This window comes from Talpa occidentalis, unplaced genomic scaffold (assembly GCF_014898055.3).
Source record: "Talpa occidentalis isolate TD23 unplaced genomic scaffold, MPIMG_talOcc4v2.1 talOcc4.10, whole genome shotgun sequence".
NCBI classification, from domain to species: domain Eukaryota; kingdom Metazoa; phylum Chordata; class Mammalia; order Eulipotyphla; family Talpidae; genus Talpa; species Talpa occidentalis.
In genome coordinates this window covers 32,920,265-32,946,339 of record NW_023600993.1, presented here as the reverse complement: position 1 = coordinate 32,946,339, position 26,075 = coordinate 32,920,265, and the positions used below count along the sequence as shown (strand labels likewise).

At 49.8% G+C, this 26,075-nt stretch overlaps 1 protein-coding gene across 3 annotated transcripts in view; it reads left to right on the top strand.

Annotated features, from left to right (window-relative positions):
- CCDC12 (coiled-coil domain containing 12) overlaps nt 1–26,075 on the top strand; it is a 54,783-nt gene that overhangs the window by 13,777 nt on the left and 14,931 nt on the right. For all 3 annotated transcript variants that reach the window (XM_054693742.1, XM_054693744.1, XM_037527987.2), the window contains exon 2: nt 16,767–16,834. In XM_054693742.1, coding sequence (XP_054549717.1) covers nt 16,767–16,834 — 68 coding nt within the window. The remainder of the gene's footprint in view (nt 1–16,766; nt 16,835–26,075) is intronic.

The window sequence follows — 26,075 nt, the reverse complement described above, 5'->3', positions numbered from 1 at the left end:
ATGTGCATATATATCTGCTGGATATCTCTGGAGAGTTCATCCTGGTATATGTAGAAACAGTTTTCCATCATGACCACCATTTTATACACTCATCAACAGTGTAGGAGAATTCCTCTTCAACACTCTGTATGATTAGACCTTTTGAGGTTAGCCATGCTGGTACCCCTTTGAGGTTTAAATTTGCATTTTCTTCCTAACTGTTGACATTGAGTATCTTTTCGTATGTTTATGTGAAGTTAATTTTCCCTCTCCTTTTATATTGGATGCCTGACTTTTCCATATTGATTTCATGGAATTCTTTATTGCAATACTGGGTGAGTCCACTGTTCTGTATATATATATAGTGACTACCTCTTCTTTCCTTCTAGACCTTGACTTATGAAAGTATTAATTACATTCTTTAGTGCATAGACTCTTAATTTTAACATAGTCCAGTTTATCCATTTTTTTCTAGTAAATACTTTTTGTTGGTTAAGGAAATTATCATATCCTCATAGGTGATGATAATCTCTTGTGTTATAGTCTAGAAGTTTTATTGTATTTCCTTTTGTGTTTAAATCCCCAGCCATCAGAATTTGTTTATTTTTGTATGCTCTGAAGTGGGGGTCACAATTCCCTCCTCCTGCAATATAGATATCAGTGACTTAGCACTATTTATTATTTGGCCATTTCCTTATGAATGGTTGGCATGCAGTATCCTTGATAATGCTGCTAACCTCCCATAATATCTTGACAATAATCATGGTTTTCATAGTAATAGACCTCAATGTTTTTGCTAAGTTCCACTTCATGCCAGCCCCTCAATAGGCAGGCAGCTTCTTGATGGGTGGGACGAAACTTATTTTAGCAGAGCATTCAGCTCTTTCCTGGGTACCCCAGGAAACTGTGCAGGGTATGCTGTGTCCTGTGGCAATGAGCTATTAGACTTTGCGAACTGGAGAACTTACTGTGGATTCCCAGGGAGGGCAGAGACTTATGAGTCAGGCCCATAAAATTGTCTAGTCCTGCCATTGACACTGTTATCATGCTGACATAAATTGCTTCAGAAAACTGTTTCTAGGTCTGTTGTTTGAAACTTGGGCTGTATTTTAAATTGATTCCTGCAGACATTTGAACCAGGATTTGGTTGATCTGTGGTACTAAGAACTGTAATAAAGAATTGAAATGCAATCTGTATTCTTGTTTCAGGGAAAGATGGATCCTGTGTTTCCTCACAGGATACTGAGGAATATCTCCCCTCAGCCCACACTTACATACTTTCCCCAGATTCCCCCATCTACCCCCAATTCCCCTCAAGTGCATATACACACACAACCTACTTCTCTATAGACAGTGCATCCTATACCTCCATACACTTCCCTAGCCCTTTCCCACACACCCCAAACAGCACTCCTCATAACCCACCACTCCATACCCCATACTCCTCATAACCCACCACACCATACCCCAACCCATGCCTACCCACATCTCATATACCTTCCAGAATACATCCCCCCACCGTCCCACAAGTATACTCCCCCCATACCCACACCCTGAACCCCATCCCCCCAGACACACACACAGAGCAGCTGGGAGTGTGGGACTGGTCATTTCTAAACTATGGCAGAGATCTGGGAAACCCCATAGCAGAGCTTGATGTAACTCGGTCATGTGTGGACCTCCTCCCTCCAAGGCCCTTTCCTTAATCCTGGGTGCCCTGGCTTCTCGGTTTTGTTTTGGAGGGAAGCAACAACTCGTACACTTGAAAGAATTCCAAGAGGAAAAACAGTTGCTGTGGTAACGACACCCTGTAGGGAGTAAAATCCACACTCCAGGGCTATTTTGATTCTGGACTCTAAAGAGCTGCTCTGTCTAGAGAAAATGTGAGCGGCTGGAGCAGAAAATATTTGTCCTTACAAGGGCAGCACACCCACCCCCGCCACACACACATACACATTGTGTTCAGGGCAGGGAACCAGAGTACTACTGGATTTCTTGCAGGGTAATTTGAATCCTAAAGAAAGCACACTTATGTGTTTTATACCTGGGAAAAGAAGGAGGAAGTCAGCTGGTGAAAGCAGAACTTTCCTATCCTGCTCTGGGAGTTCATGACTCAGATGGGTTGTGTCTCTTTAGGGAGTGAGAGTGAGTGCTAAGCTTTTTGGGCAGAAGTAAGTTACTGAGCCCTGGCAGCCACTCACAGTTTGTGCAGGCTCTCTGAATGACTTGGGGAACAGAGTCAACAAGACCTGCTCTTACCCCAAGCAAGGAGCATCTGGGCCTGGCCCAGTGGGTCAACTGTCTCGCGTGCCAGCAGTTCTCATGCGGTCTGTGGGTGCTGCTGTAGAGCGGGGGGGGGGGTGGGTCTGTGGGTGCTCCTGTAGGCTGGGGGGATGGCTCACACCTGTGAACATCACAGAGGGAGGGTTTGCTGCAGGGTTGGGGGGTGGGGCTGACCCTTGCACACATTAGGCTGCATGGAAGGAGGGGACTTCTGAGCCCAGTGTGAATACCCTTACCCTGATTTAGCTCATTCATTGGCTTATGGGTCAGTTCCCATTTGGACACTCTGTCCCAGGCTGCATAATTCTCAAGGTAGAGCATGGCCTGCTGGAGGAGATGAGAAATCTCTTGAGGGATTGAGTGGAGGGGGCATGGAGGGGTGACCCTGAAGGCATGGGATAAGAAGAGGAGGAGGCAGGAGCTGAGCAGGCGGCCTAGGAGTGGTTTGAATTTGGGGACCCACCAAATCTCTGCACACTGTAGCTAGCTCTTTTTGAGTTGGACTCATGTTTTCCGCTTGCCTATAGGGTCTGCCTTCTAACCGTGGTCAGCTCAAGGGCGTAGACTGGATCTTCCTCTGATGACACTGGTGGCTGATCTGGGTGAGCTGAGGGAAGAGGCATGCTCACAGGACTTTGTTGTTCTGAGACCCATTTTGGCAGTGAGATGGGGGAAATGGGTAGCACTTGCCAGTGGAATTTTGTGGATCTCTCTTTGAGGGGCCAGGAGAGACTGTGGGCTCCAATATCATTACCGTGATGGTGCCTGCAGTTCTAGGACTTACTCTGTGTCAACCACAGTGCCGCACATTCACATCCAAGTGGTCCCTCATTTAACACCCCTCTGCAGTAGAGGAAAGTGTGGCTCTGAGAGGTCCCACAGCACAAGTCTTGTTAGCATCAGGGGTTGCTTCTTGCTATGGTTCTGCCTTCACAGTCCTCTTTCAGCTGAGCATATGGTTTAAAAAAAATACACTTTGTTTCCAAAGGAAATATGTGTAGGTGAGGATTAAAGTTGTCGAAGCAATATTTCCCCCTGCAAATAGTAATTTTTTTTTTTTTTTTTTTTAATAGAGGCATGCTTTTATTTATTTGTTTGCTGGTTTGTTTGTTTGTTTTTGTTTATACATGCACTGGGTACAGTCAGAAGCGCGGGAGGGTGCGAGAATTCACCAGAGCCAGAGCGGGGAGCAGAGCAGGCAGAAGGACCGAAGTACACTGCTGAGGGGAGCAGCGGGCGGCAGGAGAGGTCTGCACGCCATGTGGGACCCTCCTCTGGTGGCCGGGGAGCAGCCGGGGATCGAACCGGCGCCGCAGAGGCCGCGGGCAGCTTCGCAACCCAGCGCTCAACCGCTGCGCCACCGGGGAGGCCCTCCCCCTGCAAATAAATGTGCCAGTTCTGACTTGTAGTTTAAATTTGGTTTTAATTAGGATTTTATCACTTGTAGATCACACCAGAAAGGAGACAACTGTCTTACCTTTACTTCTGCTCGAATTGTGACACTGCGAGAAGCAGCTGATCAGAGGTTAAAATAGCTTCTAGTCTCCGAGGAACTTCGGCACGCGTTGTTGCTCTGTAAACCTCTCATTTGCTTGGGAATTGACTTATAAAGAGTTTGCTCTTCCAACTCGGGTGCCAACGTTGTGACCTTGTACATTTCATGTCTGCCCCTGTCTTCATGTTGGGATGGAGGGATGGGGCAGTGGACCCCAGGCGGCTAAGCATCTTGACTTGCTTACATGTGTGATTGACATTTGTGAGGGACTTTGTGTGCAGGGTGCTGGGACCAGGTTTACAGAATACTTTACATCCTGAGCCCAGCTTCTCCATTTGTAAAATGGGCATCCCAGCAGGTCCCAAAGTGGGTCCCCCTGTAGATAGCTGAGTTGTGGAACCTAAGAAACTTTGAGCCCTTAAAGTGCTGCACACAGTAATTCCTCTCTTTGAGTTCTCTGTAGGTTCTTAGAAATTGTGACTTTAAGGGAAAGGACATTTAGCCAAAGCAGGTCCTTGCCTAGCATTGTTTTGTCAAGCATTGGATTGTTTTTTTTTTTCTTATCAAAGTTAAAATGAAGTGATATTGAATGAAATGACAATGTGCTGTGCTCTGTTACTAGGTTATTGATATAGGTGGTCCTATGGAGCCAGAGTACTTAGTTGCAAGCACTCAAAATCTATACTAGCTGCTTGGCTTATTTGTCTTTCAGGCTGCATACCTCCAAGACAGGTCCCATATTTCACAGGAAAAATGCCTTTTTGAGGAAATCACTACTGCCTTCAAGTACTAGACGCAGGCAGTCCCAAGCTCAGTCTTGTGCAGCTGCGGCCAGAGAGAAGTCTGGGCTGCTGCCTGTTCCCCCAGGCTGGGAAGCTGAGTGTGCGGCACGTTCAGTTTCTGTAGAATGGCTGGCTCTTCCTGCCGCAAGACTCAAGGGGGAGTCTTTCAAGACAGGGAGGCACCAGATGCTGTCAAGTCCATGGAATGATTTGGGAACTCAAGTTCTTGGGAGTTCACCTTTCTGCATGGGTCCAGGCTGTGTGATTAAGTAGACTGACCAGCCACTACAAGTCAAGAGATCTAAGGGCTAACCCTTGCTTCTGCCCTCCTCTTGCTGCACACTTTACCTGGATCTCTGGTGACCCTCCAGGCTTGTGTGTTGTATGGGTGATTTATCTGTGTTTCTTCTCATCCTGGGCTCTGTGTCTGGAGCCTATCCGGTGACCACAGTAGTCCCATAGGCTGCTTGCTGCAGCCTCATGCAGATCACTTCCCCGCCAGGTTGCCTCTGTAATGGAAAGGATGGGTCTAAGAGGCTCCTCAGCTGGGCCTTGTGGTAGAATCATGACCTGGGAATGGGCAGGCTCTTGGAACATTCAGATTCCCAGGTCTTATTCTGGAAGAACTTGATTTGTTAAGTTCTATTTATAACACATTCCTTGGGCCAAGGGATCTAGTTCATCCTGTACCAGATGATATCTGAGGCCTTTGCATCCCTAACTTTTCTTATTTGGTCTAAGGATGGACATGGTCACACTTCCCTGGCTTTGTGCAGGAAGTGGAAAACCTCAGTTTAAATGCTGACTGATCTTTTATTAACTCTGAGCCATTGAGTAAGTTCCCAACTTCTTCTGAACCTTATCTTTTATTTTATATTTATTTATTATCTATATTATTTTTTAATTAAAATTTTATTTTTATATTCCCCATGCAATTACAACCCCCTTATTTTGACCCCAGTCCCTCCTTTCCTCACCCCCTACACCCCATAGAGTGTCTCTGGTTCATAGTTGTTTGTTGATTTTGATATTTTCTTTCTTATAGTTATTCATTTTCCTGGTCCCTTATTTAAGTTTTCTACATTGCTGCTATGAGTGAGACCATCCGGCATTTTTCTTTTTCTTTCTGGCTTATTTCGCTGAGCATGATCCCTTCCAGCGCCATCCATGTTGCTGCAAATTGCATGTGTTTATCTTTTTTGATTGCTGAGTAATGTTCCATGGTGTATATGTACCACATCTTCTTGATCCAGTCATCTATTTTTGGGCATTTGGGCTGTTTCCAAAGCTTAGCTATTGTAAACAGTGCTGCTATAAACATAGGGGTGCAGGTGCTCTTTGGAATTGATGTTTCTGTGTCCTTTGGGTAAATACCTAGGAGTGGAATTGCTGGATCATATTGTTATAGAGCAGCCCCGATATTGAACGGGTTCCTGGTTGTGGGTCCTCACCCGCGCGCTTAAAAGGGACTTATGAATACTCCACTACAGGCACACGCAAAAGGTTAATAAAAGGTTTATTTACAAGGGAAAAGGAAATAAGGAAAATGTACAACTCAGGGAGAAAATAGGGAAATAAAGTCTTTAATGCATCCTACCTGATCCGAAGACCTGGAAACCCAAAGTCACTCTCAGAGCTGGCCGGATGCTGCGAGCTGGCGGAGAGCCAAAATGGGGCTCTCCCCCAAAGCCCACGTGTCTGCCTTTTATATCAACCTGGCTGCTTAACCCCACCCTCAGGTCCCAGCTACCTTCCCTTTGGTGGTGATGGGATTTGGAGTTCCCAGTGTCTTTGGCTTTGGCCTGGGGTCGGGGTGGAGTCCACAAAGCCTGTATGGAATTAGCTTTAGGACATCCTTTCCCCCTAACAATATGGAAGCTCTATGTTTAGTAGGTCCAGAAATCTCCACACAGCTCTCCACAGTGGTTGGACCAGTTTGCACTCCCACCAACAGTGCAGGAGAGTTCCTTTTTCTCCACATCCTCATCAACATTTGCTGTTGCTAGTTTTTTTAATATGTGCCATTCTCACTGGTGTAAGATGGTATCTCATGGTAGTTTTGATTTGCATTTCCCTGATTACAAGTGATGTTGAACATTTTTTCATATGCCTGTTGGCCATTTGCATTTCCTCTTCAGAGAAGTTTCTTTTTAGCTCTTCTGCCCATTTTTTGACTGAATTATTTTCTTTGTTTTTCTTGAGTCTCATCAGCTCTTTGTAGATTTTTGTGATCAGTCCTTTATCATTAGTGTTGTGTGCAAAAATTGAACCATATCTTTTAGATAGGATAATGATTCCTGACCCCAGGGTAATCATGGCGCCAGGGGCCCTGAGTGCAGGAGAGTGACATGGTGGGCCTGCAGCACTGCATGGCACGGTGCAGCTGGAGGACTCTCCCTCCAGACAGACTCAGACAGCTGCCATCTGCCATCCTGGGCATAAGAAGGTGTCTCTCTTGACCCATATCTGACCTGTTTTTTTCTTGCGTCAACTACTGACCCTTTTCCTTTTCTTTCTGGTCCTTTCTGAATGTGCTTTATAAATAACATTCTAATCACATTGTTACCAGCTCCTTCCCTGTCCTCCACCTTTTGCTGCATCCAGCTCTCAAATTTTGTGGGATAATCTGTGGCCCACTGGACAGGCTCCCCAAGCTGGTTCCTCATTTCCGCTGCCCCAGTGCACCTTCGGAGTCTCTGCCCTGTCCAGGGACCCTGGGTTCAACTCAGTACACCTGTACCTTCCAGTTTCTCCAGCACTCCCTGCCCTGCCTGCTCTGCATGAATGCTCTCTCTTCCCTCTCTGGGCAGCCTGCTGGTCCTCTGCTTTCCCTGGTGAACTCACGTTTCGTCTTCCCAGCTGTTAGTCACCTGGCCCTCCACATTCTGGTATTCCAGGGAACTCACAGAACTCACTGTGGACACATTGTGTGGTAACTGTCCATTTGTCTGTCTGCCTCCCCTCCCACCTGCCCTTCACCTCCCTGGAGCAGCACTCATGTCTTAGTCACCTTTTTGTGTGCTAGAAGACAAGACTCAGAGTCACTCAGTAAATATTTAAATGAAGAAATGAAGCAAGTGGACAGGTACATGGATTTGGGAGTTGGCTCAGGTGAGATTTTCCTCAGGGCAAAGCAGACTTGCCTTTTGAGAAGATTCTAGGAGTTAATTTATTTATTTATTTATTTATTTATTTTTTAAAAGATTTATTTATTTATTTATTTATACAAGCACTGGGTACAGTCAGAAGCGCGGGAGGGTGAGAGAATTCACCAGAGCCAGAGCGGGGAGCAGAGCAGGCAGAAGGACCGAAGTACACTGCTGAGGGGAGCAGCGGGCGGCAGGAGAGGTCTGCGCGCCATGTGGGACCCTCCTCCGGTGGCCGGGGAGCAGCCGGGGATCGAACCGGCGCTGCCGAGGCTGCGGGCAGCTTCGCAACCCAGCGCTCAACCGCTGCGCCACCGGGGAGGCCCTCTAGGAGTTAATTTAAAGGACTGAAGGCTGTAGTACTACCAGCAAGATGAATTTCACCATGTGTGAAGTCTCTTAAGATAATAAAGTTTCCAAAAATCTCTTGTTCAGGCCTGGACTGGGGTTCTCCACAGGGAAAAGAGCTGCGTGTTTAGTTAGTCTCAAACTTTAAATAACCCAGCCGTGTGATGTGGATAACAGGAGCCCTGATGCGGTCCTGTTGGTGGCTGCCAGGGACCTGTTTTGGGAGCCCAGCATTGGTGTCAGTAGACACATGTGCCCAGGGTATGTGGAAGGTAGAAGGGTGTCATTTTCAGGGGTGGCTCACCGAAGCTTTCAGGCCCTTGCTTGCTGTTCCATCAGATCCAAGGATGGTGAACACACGATAAGCCCCCTCCTTCCTCCTGTTTGCAGTCTCAAAATACCACCCACCAGCCAGAGTTCATGTGCAGAGGGGAAGCCTATTTGCTTTATAGCCTGATGGCTCTGGAGAGGGCCAGACAGCAGCTGCATGTCCTCAGGCCCAGATTCTGGGTGACTATTTCATTCCCCACAACTGGCAACTTGGGTACCCGAGCCTGATGACCCTGATTATGATGAAAATGATGAAAAGGGGGTTCCGAGCCATCCCCCTACTGTCAAAAGGGGTTTCTTTTACCAGGGCAGAGGGCTTCCAAGCTTCATGGACCTGATTATTTGCCTTTGGAAATCGCTGGCTCTTGTTCCAGCTGTGAGCTTAGCTTGGTGAAGTCCTAGTGGCTGTGAGTTCTGCTTTGTGGAGAAAGCAAAAATAAAAAGGGAAATGGTGGTGTAGGGTAACCTTGTCTCTTCACCGTCAAATAGTTTCTTACCCGAAGTTTTCGCCCCGAATGGGGAAAATGTCTGTCTGACTGGAGCATAGTGGGCTTCCAGTGCATCCGCTGGTTTGGCTCCTGGCCCGGTCCGTGTTGCAGAGGGACGCTTGTGTGTACAGACCTGTCTGCCCTCCTCACCCCCAGCAAAACTGGGGCTTTTGTTTTCATTTTAAGCTTTGGAATGGCACTAGGCCTTGGCTGGGCTATAGGAGGTCTGAGGGTCAGTCACAGTTTCCTACTTTCCCGTCGAGCCAGGTGAAGGCCAGGGGAGCCCGTTTCCAGTGAGAGTATGGTCAGGACAGTGCGCCACGGGCAGCTGGGTTCTTCTGGCCCCATTTACCTTAAAATCATTTTGTTATCAAATCAGTTTGACAACACAGTTAAAGGAAATGGAAAACCTACTTCCCACAGTGGTGGTGTGAGCCTGTGAAGGCTTTGGCCATGGTACGTGCAGTGCCGCACTGGTTGTGTGTGGGGCCCTATTGTGTTCTCGCCGACGGTGCTGTTTCAGTGACTATCTGGGATCTGACTGTGCCACGGTTTGACTCTCGTCAAAGTTCCAGTTCTTCCTATTATGAGAAACAGCTTTAAAAACACCTCTGTGTGTGCCGATCTTTTATCTCTTTTCCGGAATTTGAGCTCCTGACCCAGAAACGGTCATATCTGGGTCTCCTGATGATTGGTCATGTCTGTCTGAAATGACACCAGGGAGAAATGTCAGCCACCATCCGTGTATTTGGGGTGGGCACTGGAACAGGACCAGAGTAAAAGACTGAGTTTACAGGGAAGTGGCCTCGGTTTAGGCGCCTCCTACCCTGTGGGTCTGGCATCCCTGAGCTGTGTGATTCTGGGTGGGTTACTTCATTGCACTGACCTCCATTTTTCTCATCTGAAAAGGAGAAGCGGTACCAACCTTGAAAGATTGTTTCCTGTCTCCCTGTTATTCATTTATTCACAGTTGGTCGCACCTGCTGTTAGGTGCCAGCTGCTGGGGGACAATGATGGACAGGCCTCTCTGAGCTTCCAGTCTAGGAGGGAAGACACTGACAGTCAAAATTTGAGTTATCATTAGAGGACCTGCCTGGGAAGAACCACCCTTGTGCTTAAAAGTGGGTGTAACCTTCGACCTGCACAGCCAGAAGAAAATGCTGAGACCTCCCCTGCCCCCCAGCTCTTATAGCTGCCTTGGAGTTTTGTGGTGGGTCCAGAATGCAGGTTTTTCTGGGGATGCCCCACAGATGTGGTACCTGTTTTTCCAGCTTCAGGCCTCTTGTCATTCATCCCTGAGGGAATTTTTAATTTGAGCGTCATTTTAAAAATTAAGTTTGTCATCTACAGAAACTTCACAAGAATAAGGAAGTACTATCAGAAAAGGCTAATGCCTCCCTGCACAGAAGAGATACCAGATGTAGATGTGTCTCTGCTGCTTGTTAACAGTATTGAGCCTTCCATGTCCAGGTCTGGATCTGCGCCTGGGTCCTGGGTACCTGTTCAATGTGTTGTGCTTCTCAGAACTCAACTGGCTAACTACTTTCTTGGTTTCTTGGGAGGGGGATCAGGACAGGGTTGGGGGCTTGAGAACAGAGGGACCATCTGGTTTCCCAGGAGGAAGCAGCAAGAGCCAGGGTTCAAGTCAGGGCCGTCACTGATGGACAGCAGGACTCAGAACACCCCAGGATGCCAGCAGGCTATTTCCTGTGGTAGGTGACCCTGCCATCTACTCCAGACTGTGGACCCAAGTTAGCTTGTTTAATCCTTGGATGCCCTGCCGAAGTGGCACCTGCCCCGCTTTAACAGGGGAGGAAGCAGAGCCTCAGAGGCCCTGCAGGTTGCCTGTGTTCCCACTGCTGATCAACCGTGGAGTCAGGATTTACCTGCTGTCTGTCCATCTAGTCCTGCTGCCCAGGATTTCCTCCAAGCTGCAGTGCCTCCTCAGGGGAGGGAGGGACTGGTGGGAGTCTGGAGCATTCCATGGCTGTTCTAGACTGGCTGCCTGTGAAGGAAATGGACATCACCCTGCTCTCAGCATGACTTTCCAAGGACTTCTGTCCTTGGAAGCACTGGGCGGGGGTGGGGGTGGGGTTGCCCTCTGAAGCTTGGGCACACTCCCTGTGCTCTTGCTCCCTCTGCTGCCCTCCCCCTTTCTACCCCCTGCTCCCACGCAGCCTTTAAGATTCAGGACAGGTAGTACTTCCTTTGGAGAACCTCTCAGACGCCTCACATGTCACCCGCAGTACTTCCCCTTTCCCCATCCTATTGTTCACACCTTCCTTTTCCTCTTCTGGGTCACTGCCCCCTTGAGAATCTGAAGAATCCTCCGAAAATGCACTTTTTTCACATGTGGCCTGTGTGTGTCTGGTCACTGACCTCTGGAATCCTGAGTCCCCACCCTGTTCTGTGAGGCTAGGTGTCTGCTTACCTGCTGGAGGGATCTTCTTCTTCCTCCTTTGATCGTGGCTGCCTTCCCAAGTGCATTTGTGGCAAGAATAGGGCCAGACTTGGCTTGGTGCTACTTCCCCACGTACCTATGCCACATGCAGGGCCATGTGATGAGCCTGGTATGTTGTTGTCTCAGCCTGGAGATGGGTTATCCATGGTGGGACCAATCTGGCCTCTGCTGGGAAGTGGACCCTCTTTTCCCCTGCTGAGGATACCTTGATAGACACTGGATCTTTGGCCTTTGTCTGCATCAGCTGGCCTTCATCAGACCCTAGGCATCAGGCCTCAGTCCCTCTGTTTGGAAACCACCATCCTCTTCTCTTTGTCCCCTAAGTGCTGCCACCTTTGTCGTCAAAGGCGCCTTCATTCTTCCTAGTGAGTCACAGTCAGAACCTCAGTTGTCTCTGGCTCCTCCCTGTGCCCCACAGCATTCAGAAGGCACCCCCTTGTTCTGTCTCCCTGTCACTGCCCTAGTTCCGGCTCTTATCTACAGTCCTTATCTCTAGAGGGCTTGCTTATTGTTCTCCCGGCCTCTGGCCCCTGGCACTTTGTTCTCTCTCTCTGTCTCTCTGTCTCTCTGTCTCTCTGTCTCTCTCTCTCTCTCTTTCTCTCTCTCACACACACACACACACACACACACACACACACACACACGCGCGCCTTGAAGGAATGTCTGTGCCCATGGAAAACTTACAACTTTTGGTTAACCTAAGGTTTTTAGATATTAGGACCCTCCCCCCACCCCCTCCCCTTCCCAACCCTGAATCTAAATCTTGGTGAAGCACTGAACAGGGAATCAGATCTGGGTCCTCCACAGATTGTCTGACACGTCTGATGTCTTGTGAAGCAGATATTAGCAGATATTACAATGCTGCTGTCTGCTCTCGGGATTGCAGAGAACACTGGATGTGAACGATGAAAGTGAAAGCTTATCATGTCCTCAGCAGATGCAAGCAGTCTGGGCCTGTGACTTCACTGCCCTAGCTCACCTCTTCCTGTCCTTCAGGGTCTGCTCCCTTGTCCCGTCCAACTGCAGGCTCTTCTCTTTCCTCCCTTGTCATTTCATTCTTGTAATAGTGCCATGATGTTGGTATGATTGTCTTTGTTTTCAAACATGAGGAAACTGAGGCTAGACATTTTGAATATCTTGCCCACGGTCACATAGCAGGACAAAATTGAGCCTGATTGCCGGTTGTGTTCTAGCCCGAGCCCACATGGCTCTCTGTGCTGTGCCTGCTGTAAGTCGTGTCCAGCCAGGACAGGCAGGTAAGACAAGCATCTACCCTCAAGGAACTTGCCGCCTGCTGAGCAGACAGAGTGGGCACATGGGTCAGATAGTCCTAGCAGCAAATTGAATGCCTGGGGCCCAGATTGAGGGATTGCTGTCAGCCCAGAAGAATCAGCATGCCCTCTCCCAAACCCTCCCCCAGTCTCTGGGCAGTCAAGGACTGGGCAGTTTCTGCAGCCCGGAATGGTGGCATTTAGCCCAGGCCTTATCACTGTATCTTCAGGGTGAGTCAGGCTGCGGGTGACTGCCCTACCCCTTAAGTGCCCTTGGAGTGCAGCTCACAGGAAGTCCCTCCACCCCACCACTAGGCTGATCTGGCTCTGAGGACAGCAACAGGGTGAAGTTGTGAAACCTGCCAGGTTTGCCTTTACATTCAGTCCCTTCCTGCTCCCCTCCCTGCCTTCCCCAGGTCTCTGTGCCCCCTGTCTTTCAGTTTTCTCCACCCTGAGCCCAAAACTGAATTGGAAAGGCTCAAATTGGGGCCAGTTTCACCTAGGATTTGGGGTATTGTTCTCTCTTGATCATTGAACAGAAGGATCATTTCCATTATGCGAGGCATACTCAGAGCTAATGAGGCATATTTACCTGGCGTTGGGAAGAGTTTCTGTGCTGCTCCCCCCCCCCACCATTTCCTCCTATTGGGTTCCCAACTGCTTCAGTGTACTGTAATGGTGGGAGGAACCTAGATCAGAAGTTGGAATGTCTCTTCACCCTTGCCTGCCTCCCTCACTCTGCTGGAAAGGAGAGCCCAGGCAGCGGAGAGGGAGCGGCGTGTACTCCTGCCCCAGCACAGCTGCCCCTGAGGAAGGACAGAGCACAGCAGGCAGTTGACTTCTCCAGAGTAGAGGGCTCTGGCAGGCTGGGGCGAAGGGGAATATGGCTTCAGGCTGGGTGTTGGTGGGAACCTACAGGGTGGCATAGGAGAGGGGAAGTAATGGCGAATAGCTATTTGGGAAGTGGTGGGGAGATTTGGGAAGGGTGTGTGTAGGGAGGGGTTAGGCAGTGAGCAGGATTTAAGGGTCTGGGGTAGGTGAGGTGTCTCTAGATTCCCTGGGGATGCTGTGCATCTGCACTCTTGCTGGGTGTTCATGGGGCTGACACCCAGATACTGCTGCTGTGTCAGGTCTGATCTGTGGACACATCCAGATCTGCAGGGTGGGGCGCACTGGAGAGGGAATGAGGATCAGCTGTTTTTAGAAACTAAGTGCCACCCTTGATATACTATCTCATATCCTGACGGGAAACTGGCAGGGGGACCTTGATTCAGACCTGCAGCGACCACTGACAGGCTCTGTGACCTTGGCAAATCCTTTTCCTTTCCCTGACAGTCATTTCTCAGGGGTCCTTGTTGGTTGAATCAAGGACCTGATAGGCAATGGCCTCCCCCAGCCCTTGAGTCTGTCCTCTTTTTTTTTTTTAAAGATTTATTTATTTATTTATACAAGCACTGGGTACAGGTCAGAAGCGCGGGAGGGTGAGAGAATTCACCAGAGCCAGAGCAGGGAACAGAACAGGCAGACTGACGAAACACACTGCTGAGGGGAGCAGTGGGTGGCAGGAGAGGTCTGCGCGCCATGTGGGACCCTCGCCGGTGGCCGGGGATTGAACTGGCGCTGCAGAGGCTGCGGGCAGCTTTGCAGCCCAGCGCTCAACTGCTGTGTCACCAGGGGAGGCCCTGAGTCTGTCCTCTTGCTGGGGTGGGTCATGAGGTTGGTCTGCACATCCTGCCACCGTCGAGGCAATGAGGGCATGCCTTGTGACCTAGGCCAGATTGCCCAAAAGGTATTTTCTTTCTCAAGAATGCTCATAATCCTGCTGAATTTAGCAGGAAGAATGGAATATGCTTTGGCACCCTGCTCCTCTACTGACATGGTCTGTTTGTGTCCCTGCTCTTTGCATAGCATCCCAGGCTGGGGTCATTCATAACCTCATACTGTCTGCAGAGCTGAAGCTGCGCAACCCCCTGACCCCGCCAGGCTTCTGGGTAGTTTTTTAAATGTCATTTATATGGTGGGGTGTTTTCTCACTTGTTAATGAATAGCTTGGCCTTTGTGGAGGCACTTGAATGTCTCTGGGACTTGGGTGGGTGGTGGCAGTAATGGCTGTAGAGTTTGTCCTTGCTCAAGGACTGGGAAGGCATGATATTTGCAAAGGCTGCCTCCCAAAGGCTATTCCTGAAGTCCCTACCGTCTTCTACCAGCTGGCTCAGGTTAATCACCCCAACTTGGAAAGCAGCTTTCTGTGGGGCTGCCATCAACCTGCCTTGGAGAAAGCTGTTCTTCTACCTCTGTCCTTACTCACCATGAGAGGCGTCCTGCACTCCCTTCCCCTGGCCACCAGGGAGTCTGGCAGTTGGGAAGGAGCTTTAGGTCTGAATGCTCAGCTTCTGGTTTGCTTAATCAGCTAGTATTTAGTCTGGGAGGGGTGCTTGTGTCAGTTGGGCCCCTGTGGAAGGTCCCACCACACCCCAGCAGCCCTGGGGGCCACGTGGAGACCTCTAACTTGTTTCTTATTTGGAAGTTTGTACTCTGCCATCTCTTCCCTCTTTGGTCATCACCAGATGAATGTCTCTCTACCCCAGAGTCTTCCTGCCTAGCAAGTCGTCTGGCTCCCGTTGCCAGAACCCTTATGATGGGTCCATCTGCCTTGACAGCATGGCATCATCTTCACCCTGACTGCTGCTTCAATCACCTGCATGTTCTCAGACCATACCCCACCTCTGCTCAAGCTATGCTCTCCTCCAGGATGGGCCTTCATATCCAGTCTCCCCATCCAGCAACTCCCCACTTCTGTAGAAGTCTCCCACCCACCTGACAGAATCATGTTGACTTCATGTAGCTGCTGTCACTTTTTCCTGCTGCCTCATCCCCATGAGACCGAACTGCCCTAGGATGAGGGAACGAAAGGGAAATTAATCTGTTCACATTGTAAAAGACTTTTTCAGAACCAGGCCTCCTCCCAGCTTTGGTGGCCTCCCCCATAAGTGTGCGGCCAAGGAATGGGGGTCTGGCTGTTCTCAGGGTCTCCATGGTGAACATCGGCAGGAAGCGACGCATAAAGCAAAAGCCATTCTCAGGGAGGCAGATATCTGTGGCAAAAACAAGCTTCTAGGAGATGGTCAAGTAATTTTTTTACTTATAGTGTGTATGTCAGCTCCAGCTTATTCTATCTATCACTACAGCTTGCCTGGGCTTACAGATGTCTCCTCAGAACAATGTTCCAGTGAGAGTGAAAGGCAGGTCGCTGGCCGTGATGAAGTGCACATTGACACCTTCTGGTGGGCTGGCCCTGGTGTGCAGGGAGACCCTGGAGTCTCTCCCCCATACACCAAGTGTGTGGTGACTCATTTGAGTGCACACATGTGTGCATACCTTGCTTATCTATCTCCAGGGCAGTAACCAGGTAGAAAGGGGGAAAGCTCAGGAAGGCATTTTCTGCTGCAGGTGGAAGCAGCGTGGTGGTGCCCTGTTGTGGTCCCTGGTGCACCCAGCAGACAAGATGAACATGATTCCTCTAGACTTAAAGGATATTGGGGCATGGGGGTGGGGTGGGGAGGGCGGGTGGCATGTGGAAGACAAAAGAACCAGACTTAATAGAAAAATTTCACATGGAAACTTACAACTAGTTCCCCTTCCCTCTGTCTCTCTGAATACATGGCAAGAGTGAATCTTGTTTATAAGCTTAGTCCTAGTGTGAGTTCTGCTCCTAAAGGAGACCAAACAGGAACATCTGGAGAGGCCCCTGGTCTGAAGGGGGAATCGGGAGGCCTGAGCTGGTGGCCGCTGCTCCTGACAGTCTCTCCCAGCTAGGTGTGTGGCTTCATCTAGACCCATGAAAGTAGCTAGTGGCCTGCCTGTGTGGGCCCTCTGTGGCCCCGACTAAAATAATTTTTTACTATCTAAAATCTTCCATCTCCTCCTGCTAGTGTTCCTTGAGGCCCACCCTGGGGCCAACGGATTTTTTAATGCTGCCAGGGGAATTGAGTGGTCAGGAGTGAGGCTCCAGCCCTGCTGCTGTCAGTTGCAGCAGGCATGCATCCTGCTTGGAGCTGGCATGCCACGTGGTGCTAACAGGGTGGCTGGCTTCTGTGATTGCCTGTGCTTTGTCAGCTACCTGTGCTGTGACTGGGAGTAGGACTGTTCATCTGAGCAGGTGCTTTTCTTTCTTCCTCTGCAGGACAAAGAAGATGGGGAGCCAAAGACCAAGCAGCTCAGAGAAGGGGAGGAAGAAGGGGAGAAGCACAGGTAATTGCTGGACACCCCTCTGCCAGGCATGCTCCTCCACACCTGCTGGTTTCCACGTCTTCCCAACTCTGCTTCCCAGTTGCTACCAAATTGCTTCCTCTCCACCATGGGCCTCTGTTCAGACCTGACATCCTCACCCTTCTCCCTCATTGGAGCCCTGTGCCTTCTCCTCCACTGACCGGCTGTCACCCAGCCATTAGTATTTTCTTCCGAACCTTCCCATCATTTCATCAAACACCCTGTGTGACGTGGTTCTACAGCGCCTGCCAGATCAGGTCCAGACTTCTCACTGGGTGTGCCAAGCTCTGCCTGGGTCAGCTGCTCTGTTCCAGCCTCCTCTGGTTCCCCTGACCCACCCCTGGCCACTCAGCACTTCCTGAACATGCTGGAATTCCTTCTCATCTCCTCTCTGTTTTTGACATGTCTTCACAGCAAGCTCAGCTCAGAGGATTCCACTTTCTCTTTGTGTTCCCACCCCGCTCAGCAGTTCATGTAGAGTTTTTGTTTTACTTTACCAAATCCTGTCACCTGTTCGTCAGCTTCAGTTGCCTCATTTACCACCACTTCCCTGTGGTTGCAGGCTCACTCTCCCCCCTCCCTAGTCTCCAGGACAGGAACTTCTACAATGCTTCAGATGCTGCTTTGCATAAAAAATGCCCAAGAAATTGTCTGCAGAACCAGGTATGGGGAAGGGTGGAGCTGGCAGTTGGTCCCAGGTAGTCAGAGGAGCCTTCGTGTCTGACTAGCACTTCTGGGCCTGCAGTTCAGGGCTCTTGTGCCCTCTGCCCATACCCAGCCCTGGGCTGGGGTCACGAGGTGGCTGGAGAGCTCTGCTTAGGATCAGGCCATTAGTGTTTTCTTCTAATGTCTGTGTAGCAGGGGATCGTGATGTCCTCTCCCTGAGCAGTGTCTTCAGGCACGTGGCCTGTGCAGAGTCCTTTTCACTTGGGGGAGCAGATCTTGATACCTAGAAGGTAGGCAGTAGGAGGGGAGGGCTGTCCCTGGAGGAAGCTGGGTGGGAGCATGGGAGCAGGCCTTCCTGATGTCACAGTTCATTTCCCTTCACCAGTGTGGTGGAACCCTCTCCAGATGCATCTTTGTCTTCGTATTTAGGAGCCCATTTCATACAGGACCGGGCTTTTTCAAGTCCACATGGGCGTGTGGATATGTGTGAGCATGTGACTCGACAGTTTACAAAGCGCATGTACACCATGCTCAAAGCAGTTCCTCAGGATCCTTGCCACTTCTGTGTGCTCAGAGATGGTAATAGCTCTGTACTGAGAATCTGGTGATGCTAAATGCTGGTGCTGGAACCTTTGCCACCCTAACACTGAGCTCTGTGCTTTCTTGTTGGGCCTTAGGCCCCTTCCTCCCCTTTCACCACCTCCGCTGCCTCTGCCCCCAACAACCCAGGAGGGCTTCATCATTGGTGACAGAGAGATGAAGATCAGGTGGTTGCTCCTTTCTGGAGTGACCCTCGCTTTGAGTAACTTGGGTACCTGTACAGTTTCTCCCATTCTGTGGTAATTGCGGAGGGGCTCTTTGGTTTTCTTCTGGTTTGTTCTTAAGACTCGCAGTCATTGACTGGCTAGAGCTTTGTCCCAATTTCTGAACTGTCTCTGCTTGCCGGGAGGTGCTTTCTCTGACCCGCCTTCTCCTTGATGAGAAAAGAGAAGGGTCACTGGTTATCAGGCGGGTGGCTGGGTTACACAGTAGAGAACTTGGAATGTGACCATGTGATTGAATCTCAGATGGGGTTGAGTGGAAGAAGAAGCAGGCTTCTGAAGTGAGACATGAGCAGCACACAGAGTGATATGCGCATGTGTTGTTCAGGCAACAAATACTGACATGGTTGGTTGCCTGATTTGTAGTGGGCACCAGTCTAGGTCCCAGGGAGGTAACAGTGGACAAAATCCAGCCCTTCCCTGCGTGGAGCTGATATTCTCTAGAGGGAGCGGGCTGTTAACAAATCACCAAGTGTGTGGAAGTTGTCAGGGCTGTGAAGTGAGGTGGTGGAAGTGTAAGCACACTCACAGGAATAACACCAGCTCATGGCCTCAAAGTGCTGCTGGGGAAGCTGGGAGGAAACAGAAATAGAGAAAAACTTTAACCAGTTACAGTAGGTGATTTCTATAATAGAAAAAAAAAGAGGAGGGACAATCTTGTCTCAGATACGGCAAAATGTTGCTTTTGTTGACTGTGGGGAAGATGAATATATGTGTGGTGTTACTCTCTGAATTTTTCTCTGTACCCGTTTCATAATGAAAGCAGTGTGTAAAAGAAAGCAAAGGGGGTGCACAGTTCCTAGTTCCTGTGGGTGAGCTCTGGGTAGGAGAGACCCTGCTCACTGGCTAGGTTTTAACGGGTCATTTGTGGTAGAGCACATGACCCTCCTGAAGGCCCTTACTGAGCCTGCTGAGCTGGGCACAGTCAGGGCTTCTGCTTCTTTCCTCAAAGCAGCCCAGGGACCTGGCACACTAGATACCGAATTGAGTTCTCCTTCAGCTCATTTTGTTCTGCTTTTCTCTGATCTTGCCTTTTTCTTTAAAAAAAAAAAAAAAAAAAGATTATGCATACAAGAGCTGGGGTACAGGCCAAAGATGTGGGGGGTGAGAGGATTTACCAGAGACAGAGCGGAGAATAGAATAGGCAGACTGACTGAAATACACTGCTAAGGGGAGCAGCAGGCGAGACGGGAGAGGTCTGCTTTGTCATATGGCTTCTCCCTGTCCGGCCTGAGATCAAACTTGTGCTGCAGAGGCTGCGGATTGCTTCATAGTGTGGTGCTTAACCCCTTGTGCCACCTGGGAGGCCTGATCTTGCCTCTTTTGAGGTAGTGAAGTGTGGTTCCCTGGCCTGGTAATCAGGAGCTTGACTTCTGGAGCAGTACTTCTAGAGAATTTGGACAGGTGGACTTCCTTAAGCATCCCCTATCTGACAGGACCTGATGCTCAGTCACTCCCCTGGTTGTTAGAAAGAACTATACACTTATAGCACCCCAGGAAAAGTGGACTTTCCTGATTTTTTTACAGGCCAGGAACTTGCCTGGGTTATTCAAGGAGACAGGGCAAAGCCTTGGTCCCTGTACCAGGGGCCAGGCCTGTGTATACTTACCCAGTCTGTAAGTCCAAGACTTAGGCATGGGCTTACCAGAAGGCATCCATTGGCAACAGTCTGTGTCCATCCCAGAAAGAAGGGCAGGGGGGCTTTCTCTTCATCTGTACTCCGTGTTTGGACCAGGTACTCCCAGCAGGATGGTTATAGCTTAGGAGTAGACTCTAGAGGGCCCCTAGGCTACAACCCCTGCCACAGTCTCCTTTGCCAGGTACCAGTGAGCATCTTGGCTTCCTCAGCTTCTGGGAGGTAAGAATAGCCTGTTTCTGCCCAGGCCAGGCCAGGTTGAGACCAGGTGCCAGGTAGGAAGCATCAGCCCTACTGAAGTGTCCTGAGAGGAGTGCAGTGCTCACTCCCGCTGCCTTCAGCTGAGGGCTGCAGGATAAGGCCTCATGAAGAACATGCCTCTTGAGTTTGGGACCCCAGAGGGTAGGATTTGGACAGCAGAGATCCAGAGGTGTGAACCAGCTGCGTGAAAGGACTAAGTGCTTCTTGGGGAGGCATGGACAGATATCCCCCCAACTTCTGCTCATAAACCCAGCCCAGGCTTTATCAGGCCTCTGGAACAGAGGAGAAGATTTAGTGGTGAACTAGGAGCCCCTGCACAGGCCTGTGGCCAGTTCCATTAATTGGTGTCAGCTAGTTTATCATGTGCTTTCTTTTAACCCAGACAGGTCTTAGGGAAATAAATGTTGAGGTGGTTCTTTGTTCAACAGTAGCCACCCAAAATGTAGGAACTAGGCAGATGGAGAGAACTCAAGATTTGAAAGTAGCTCCTAGGTTTGAGGTCAGGTCCTGCCAGTTATTAGTTTTTTGACTCTGGACAAGCCACAGTGACTCCGTGAACCTCACCTGAGTGTCTTCAACTGAAAGATGGTGGAGAAAACTAAAACTTGCTGTAACTGTTTCCTGGTGCTGGTGCTTAGGCTTTGGGCAGAGGAAGACACTTTGAGGCCCTCTTGAGATAGCCAAAGGATTTGAGACATACTTGTAAGGGTTAGAATTAACTTTTACACAAGACCTGTGCTAACTTTGCAAATAGGTCAGTAGTTGGGAATACAGTGAGGTGGGTGGAGAGTAGAAATAAGCATATGTGACCCAGAAATTAATGGTTAGGAACCCCTTTGTGGAGCCTCCCTTACTTGGTACAGTAGCTAATTCTTTAGGAAATAAGATGAGTGGCGTCATATTGCAGATTCAATTGTCTCATGGGATGGGTATACTGTAAGGCCAGGGTTTGCTGTGGAGGATGGGGGGAGTATCCAACAGCACTGCAAGCAGGTGTCCCAGGATCTGACCAGCTATGCAGCACAGCTAACCGCCTTCCTCTCTATCTGTGCTCCTGCCCATCTGCTCAAGGAGACCCTTTTCAGAATCTTACCTAGTCTAGTTCCTTTGTCTTTTTTAAAAAAAAATTTTATAATCATCAGGCCTCCCCGGTGGCGCAGTGGTTGAGCACTGGGTTGCGAAGCTGCCTGCAGCCTCTGTAGCGCTGGTTCGATCCCTGGCCCCTGGGCGAGGGTCCCCCATGGCGCGCAGACCTCTCCTGCCACCTGCTGCTCCCCTCAGCAATGTATTTCGTCAGTCTGCCTGCTCTGCTCCCCACTCTGGCTCTGGTGAATTCTCTCACCCTCCCGCGCTTCTGACTGTACCCAGTGCTTGTATAAATAAATAAATAAATCTTTAAAATAAATAAATAAACAAAATTTTAGAATCGGCTTGCTAATAGGTGTAAAAAGAAGTTTGCTGGGGTTTTTATTGGAAATGTGTGAAGTCTATAGATCAAACTTCCTTTTAAAATTGTTACCCTTTTCTTTTTTTATATTAATATTTTATTTTATACAATTCTTACATCATTTTTCATTTTTGTACAATGTATGCATTTTCATTTTGGTTGTATTCCCCATACAGTTGCACCCCTCCCCCCCTTATTTTGACCCTAGTCCTTCCTCTCCATACCCCCCCCACCCCTGTAGTGTGTCTCTGGTTTATAGTTGGTTTGCTACCCTTTTCAGGGTAAATTCTATCCCATCCCCATACAACAAATCCCCACTGCATAGTCAGTCCACAGCAGGTCTGCCTGCTCAGTCCAGGCTCTGTGGGAAGGAAAGACATGTCCTTGCCCCCCAGAAGTGCCCCTGCTGCTCCTCTGGGTTGGATCTGGCCTCGCAGCCAACCTTCCCTTGTGGCTAACTCTACAGGGGTGTCCATGACTCATCTCTAACACAACCCCTGCTTACCACCTAGATACGATGTGAGCTGGTGGCCCTGGAAAGAGATGATCATGTCAGCTGCTTTTGTTATTTTTAAGCCCACAGTCACTTCCTCCTGATGGCAGGTCGGCTGATATGTGTAGTTGAGACATGTCTAGGGTAGGGTTTGTGACTGATAGTCTTAGCCATCCTGCCAGGTGGGAGGAGAGGGGAGCTGATGCACACCCTGTTGGACATGGGGCAGGGGAGCGTGTCTTGTTGAGTGCCTGAACAAGCAAATCCCACACCCTCTGCCCCACAAGCACCAACCCCTGTGCTTTGGATCAGCGTCTGTACCCACTGAAGCAGTCACATTCAGAGACAGTGGTCCCCCCTGGGATAGGTGTCAGTTCCTGCTGAAGAAACTGGGCCACTAGTTTTACTTCTTTGGGATGGAGAACAGGTTCTCCAACTCCCTGTAGAGAGGGGCCCCACCCCAGCTAAGGCCCAGCCCAACACTGGCCTGGCACCCAAACCTTGAAGGCTGACAAATGCAACGCCTTCTCTTCTCTGTGAGTTGGGGCCCAAAGATGGTGCCTGTGCACCAGGGTGTGCCCTAAGATCCATGACGTCAGCTTGATTCGGCAAACATTGCTCCACTCTAGCGGTAACAGACCACACTTCCTGAGTTGTCTCACCTCGCTGCAGGCCTGGGGCTGCCCCAGCCGTGGGTAGTGTGGATGGCCCATGGCTCAATGACTCATGCTGAGGCAGCAGCACAGAGACCTGTGGCCACCCTGTTTTTCCTGAGCCTGCTACTCAGGAATAGCGCAGGAATATAGAACAAACAAGACAGGTGGTGTGGGAAGCCAACTCACATGTGACCAGGCTGGGCCCTTCCTTCTATGCAAGGGGTGGGTTGGTGTACAGCCAGGTCCTTTCTTCATGGAAAAAAGTCTTACCTCGTGTGTCATGATCTTTAGTGCTTCCCTAGCTCTTCTCACTAAATTGTCCTTCCTGTGTGGGGGTAGGTTGGTGGTCACTGGGAGGTGAGGAAACCACAGGAAACACGAGTGATGTGACTTGTCTAAGATCTCCTAACTGAGAGGGAGTGGAACTGGCATTGTGACCCTCTTGGCCCTCCACTTCCCCCCATACCCCTGCCCCTCTCCCTATCAGGCATGCAGCCTGGGTGGAGAACAGCTGAACACACCCAGTGCCATAACGTCACACATGGGGAAGCAGTTGTCCTGTCCTCTGCCTGCAAGCTCCCAAAGCAGGCCAGACTTGGTTCTGCTCGGTCGCCTTTCCTCTAGTACTGTCTCCCCAGTCGGCAGATGCTGTGGCCTTTGTCCCGCAGGCCCTCTTGGCTGGAGCCTGAGGGATCAGAGATGCCTGGCAGCTGTGTGGTAAAAGTAGGAGGTCTGTCTGGCGGCCTACAGCAGGGCCAGGCAGTTTGTACTCAGGGCACCCTCATGGGGTTAACCACCATCTGCCTCTCCCGAGTGGTGTCTGTGGAAGGCTGTGTGCCCCAGGAGGGTGAGAGGCCACTGTCTGGGCCCCTGATGGCCAGTATGGCCAGTCCAGTTCTCATGTGGCCAGTCCTTTGAGGTTCAACTCAGCCACCATAAACCGTTATCTCTCTTCTTTTTAAATTTAAATTGATACTCAAAGTACAAAAATGCTAGATTCTTTTTAGTAGTGGAGAATTTAGAAAATAGAAATATCTATGTATATATCCTGCTGTGTGGTAGCACTTTCCACACACCATATATGACCATCTCATTCTCAGTGACTACTTACTGTATCTTAGGGGACACCACAATTTTTGTTTTCAGTCTTTGATTTTTGCTCTATCAACTGTTTCTAATTCTTTTTTTCTTTTTCCTCAAAGATTCATCTATTTATGCATATAGGAGCTGGGGTACAGGCCAGAGATATGGGGGTGGGGTGGGGTGAGAGGATTCACCAGAGACAGAATGAGGAACAGAACAGGCAGATTGACTGAAATACACTGCTGAGGGGAGCAGCGGGCCAGAGAGGAGAGGTCTACCTTACCATGTGGCAGTGGCACCTGCCCGGCCGGGGATCGAACTCATGCTGCAGAGGCTGCTGATTGCCTCATAGTGCAGTGCTTAACCTCTTGTGCCACTAGGGAGGCCCTGTTTCTAATTCTTTAAGTGCCCAGCTGCTCTGCATTTTCAGGTGAGTTGGGGGCAGAGCACAGCCTGTCAATGTAGAGAACTTGGGTTGGGTTCTACAGAGTCTTGGGTAGGAGTCAGGCAGAGCACATGACCGGAATGTGCTGGCAGCGCCGCCTGGGCAAGGGCCTGGCTTAGCTAATGCTTGACCCTGGTCCTTGCCTTCAACAACTGTGGTTGTTTCTGCACCATCCCTTGGGGGCTGGGTACTTGGCACTCTCGGGGCTGACACAGCTGGGTACACTTGTGCAACCAGAGCTCTCAATCTCTTGGTGGGGTTCCCATGTAGGTTTCACCCCCAGCCAACTCTGGCTCTTCTGATCTCTGTTTTAGGTGAAGGCATGATTGCATTATTTCAAAAGCTCCTGCCTTTAACATCTGCGATCCACTGTGATTTTGGGGACTAAGGGAGGGTTCTGTCTCTGGCAGAGCTCAGAGGAGTGGGGAGGAGTTTCATAAATGGTGTTGTAGGCAAACTCTGGGGTTGGGGGGATGCAGGAGGGCCCAGCATGATTTTTTTCTTCAAGAAAAGCGAAACCGAGAGCACTGCCTGAGAGACCTGTGACTCTGGACAGGACCCCACTTCTGCCACCCCAGTCACCTTGGCAGGCAGTCTTTACTTTTCCACTGTGACTGCTGGTCCCCAAGGAGCCCAGCGCAGGGAGCTGGGACAAGGGCCCATCTGAAGACCAGAATTTGGATTCTGACTGACTCTACTTTCTCTCAGAGATCTTGGGCACATCCGTGAGTCGCTCTGGACTGTTTTCCACATCTAGAAAGCTTTGGCAACTACCTACCTCTTAAGTTGAAGGACTGTCCTGGGAAGCAGGTTGTGGCTGGTGTTCCTGCTGAGAAGGAAGGAAGTATTATCCTGTTCATTTTTGTCTTTGGGGTGTGGAACAGGATATCAAGGATAGGGCGTGCTGGAGCTCCCACCCCATTTACCTGAAACCCTCTGGGAGCCCTGTCCATGTGAGGTGGCCGTGTTCAGCACACGGGCAGTTGGTGTCCTGTCCTCCAGCCAACCTGCATCTTCTCTGTATGTCAGGAGGACAGGAAGCCTGGGGAGGGCTGCTGGGGTGGAGGTGGAGATGGCTGGATAGAAGAGGGGGAGCTTTTATTGCCTTATATTACTGCCTTATATATTGCCATCCCCAGAGTGAGGCCAGTTGCCCCTCTGAGGGACAGCTGGAGGACAGTATCCTCCACCCATGAGTAGGAAGTTGCTGGGTTCTTTAATAGTTTCATTTACTGTTAAGCCAGCCACCAGGTGTCCTATATTAAAATGCTAAGTAGCCACCAAACAAAAACATCCCTCCATAGCTCATATATTTCTGTGTATCCATCTTGATCTTGTATTTGACCTATAGTAAAATTTCCAGGTGTTTTAACCACACTGTCATGGTTTATTATTTATGTTGGGATGTGGGAGTAGGTTTCTGTGCAGAACCTAATGGAAACAGAAAGTTATTAGGGATGTGTGTGTGTGTGTGTGTGTGTGTGTGTGTTTTCTGGAAGAGGCTTGGTGTCTCAGTACTCTAAATTTGAAAATGAAAGTAGTCTGGAGCAGAGCTACAGGCATCTCCAGCCAGTGCTGAAGTGCTGGCCCACAAGAGTCTTGCAGCCTGTGGTGGACTTCACTTTCCTCAGCGTCTGCTGCTATGTGGAGAGCCTTACCACAACTTTCTCTCTCAGGTTGCTGGAGAGGTGGGGCATGGGAGGGGTTATATGGGA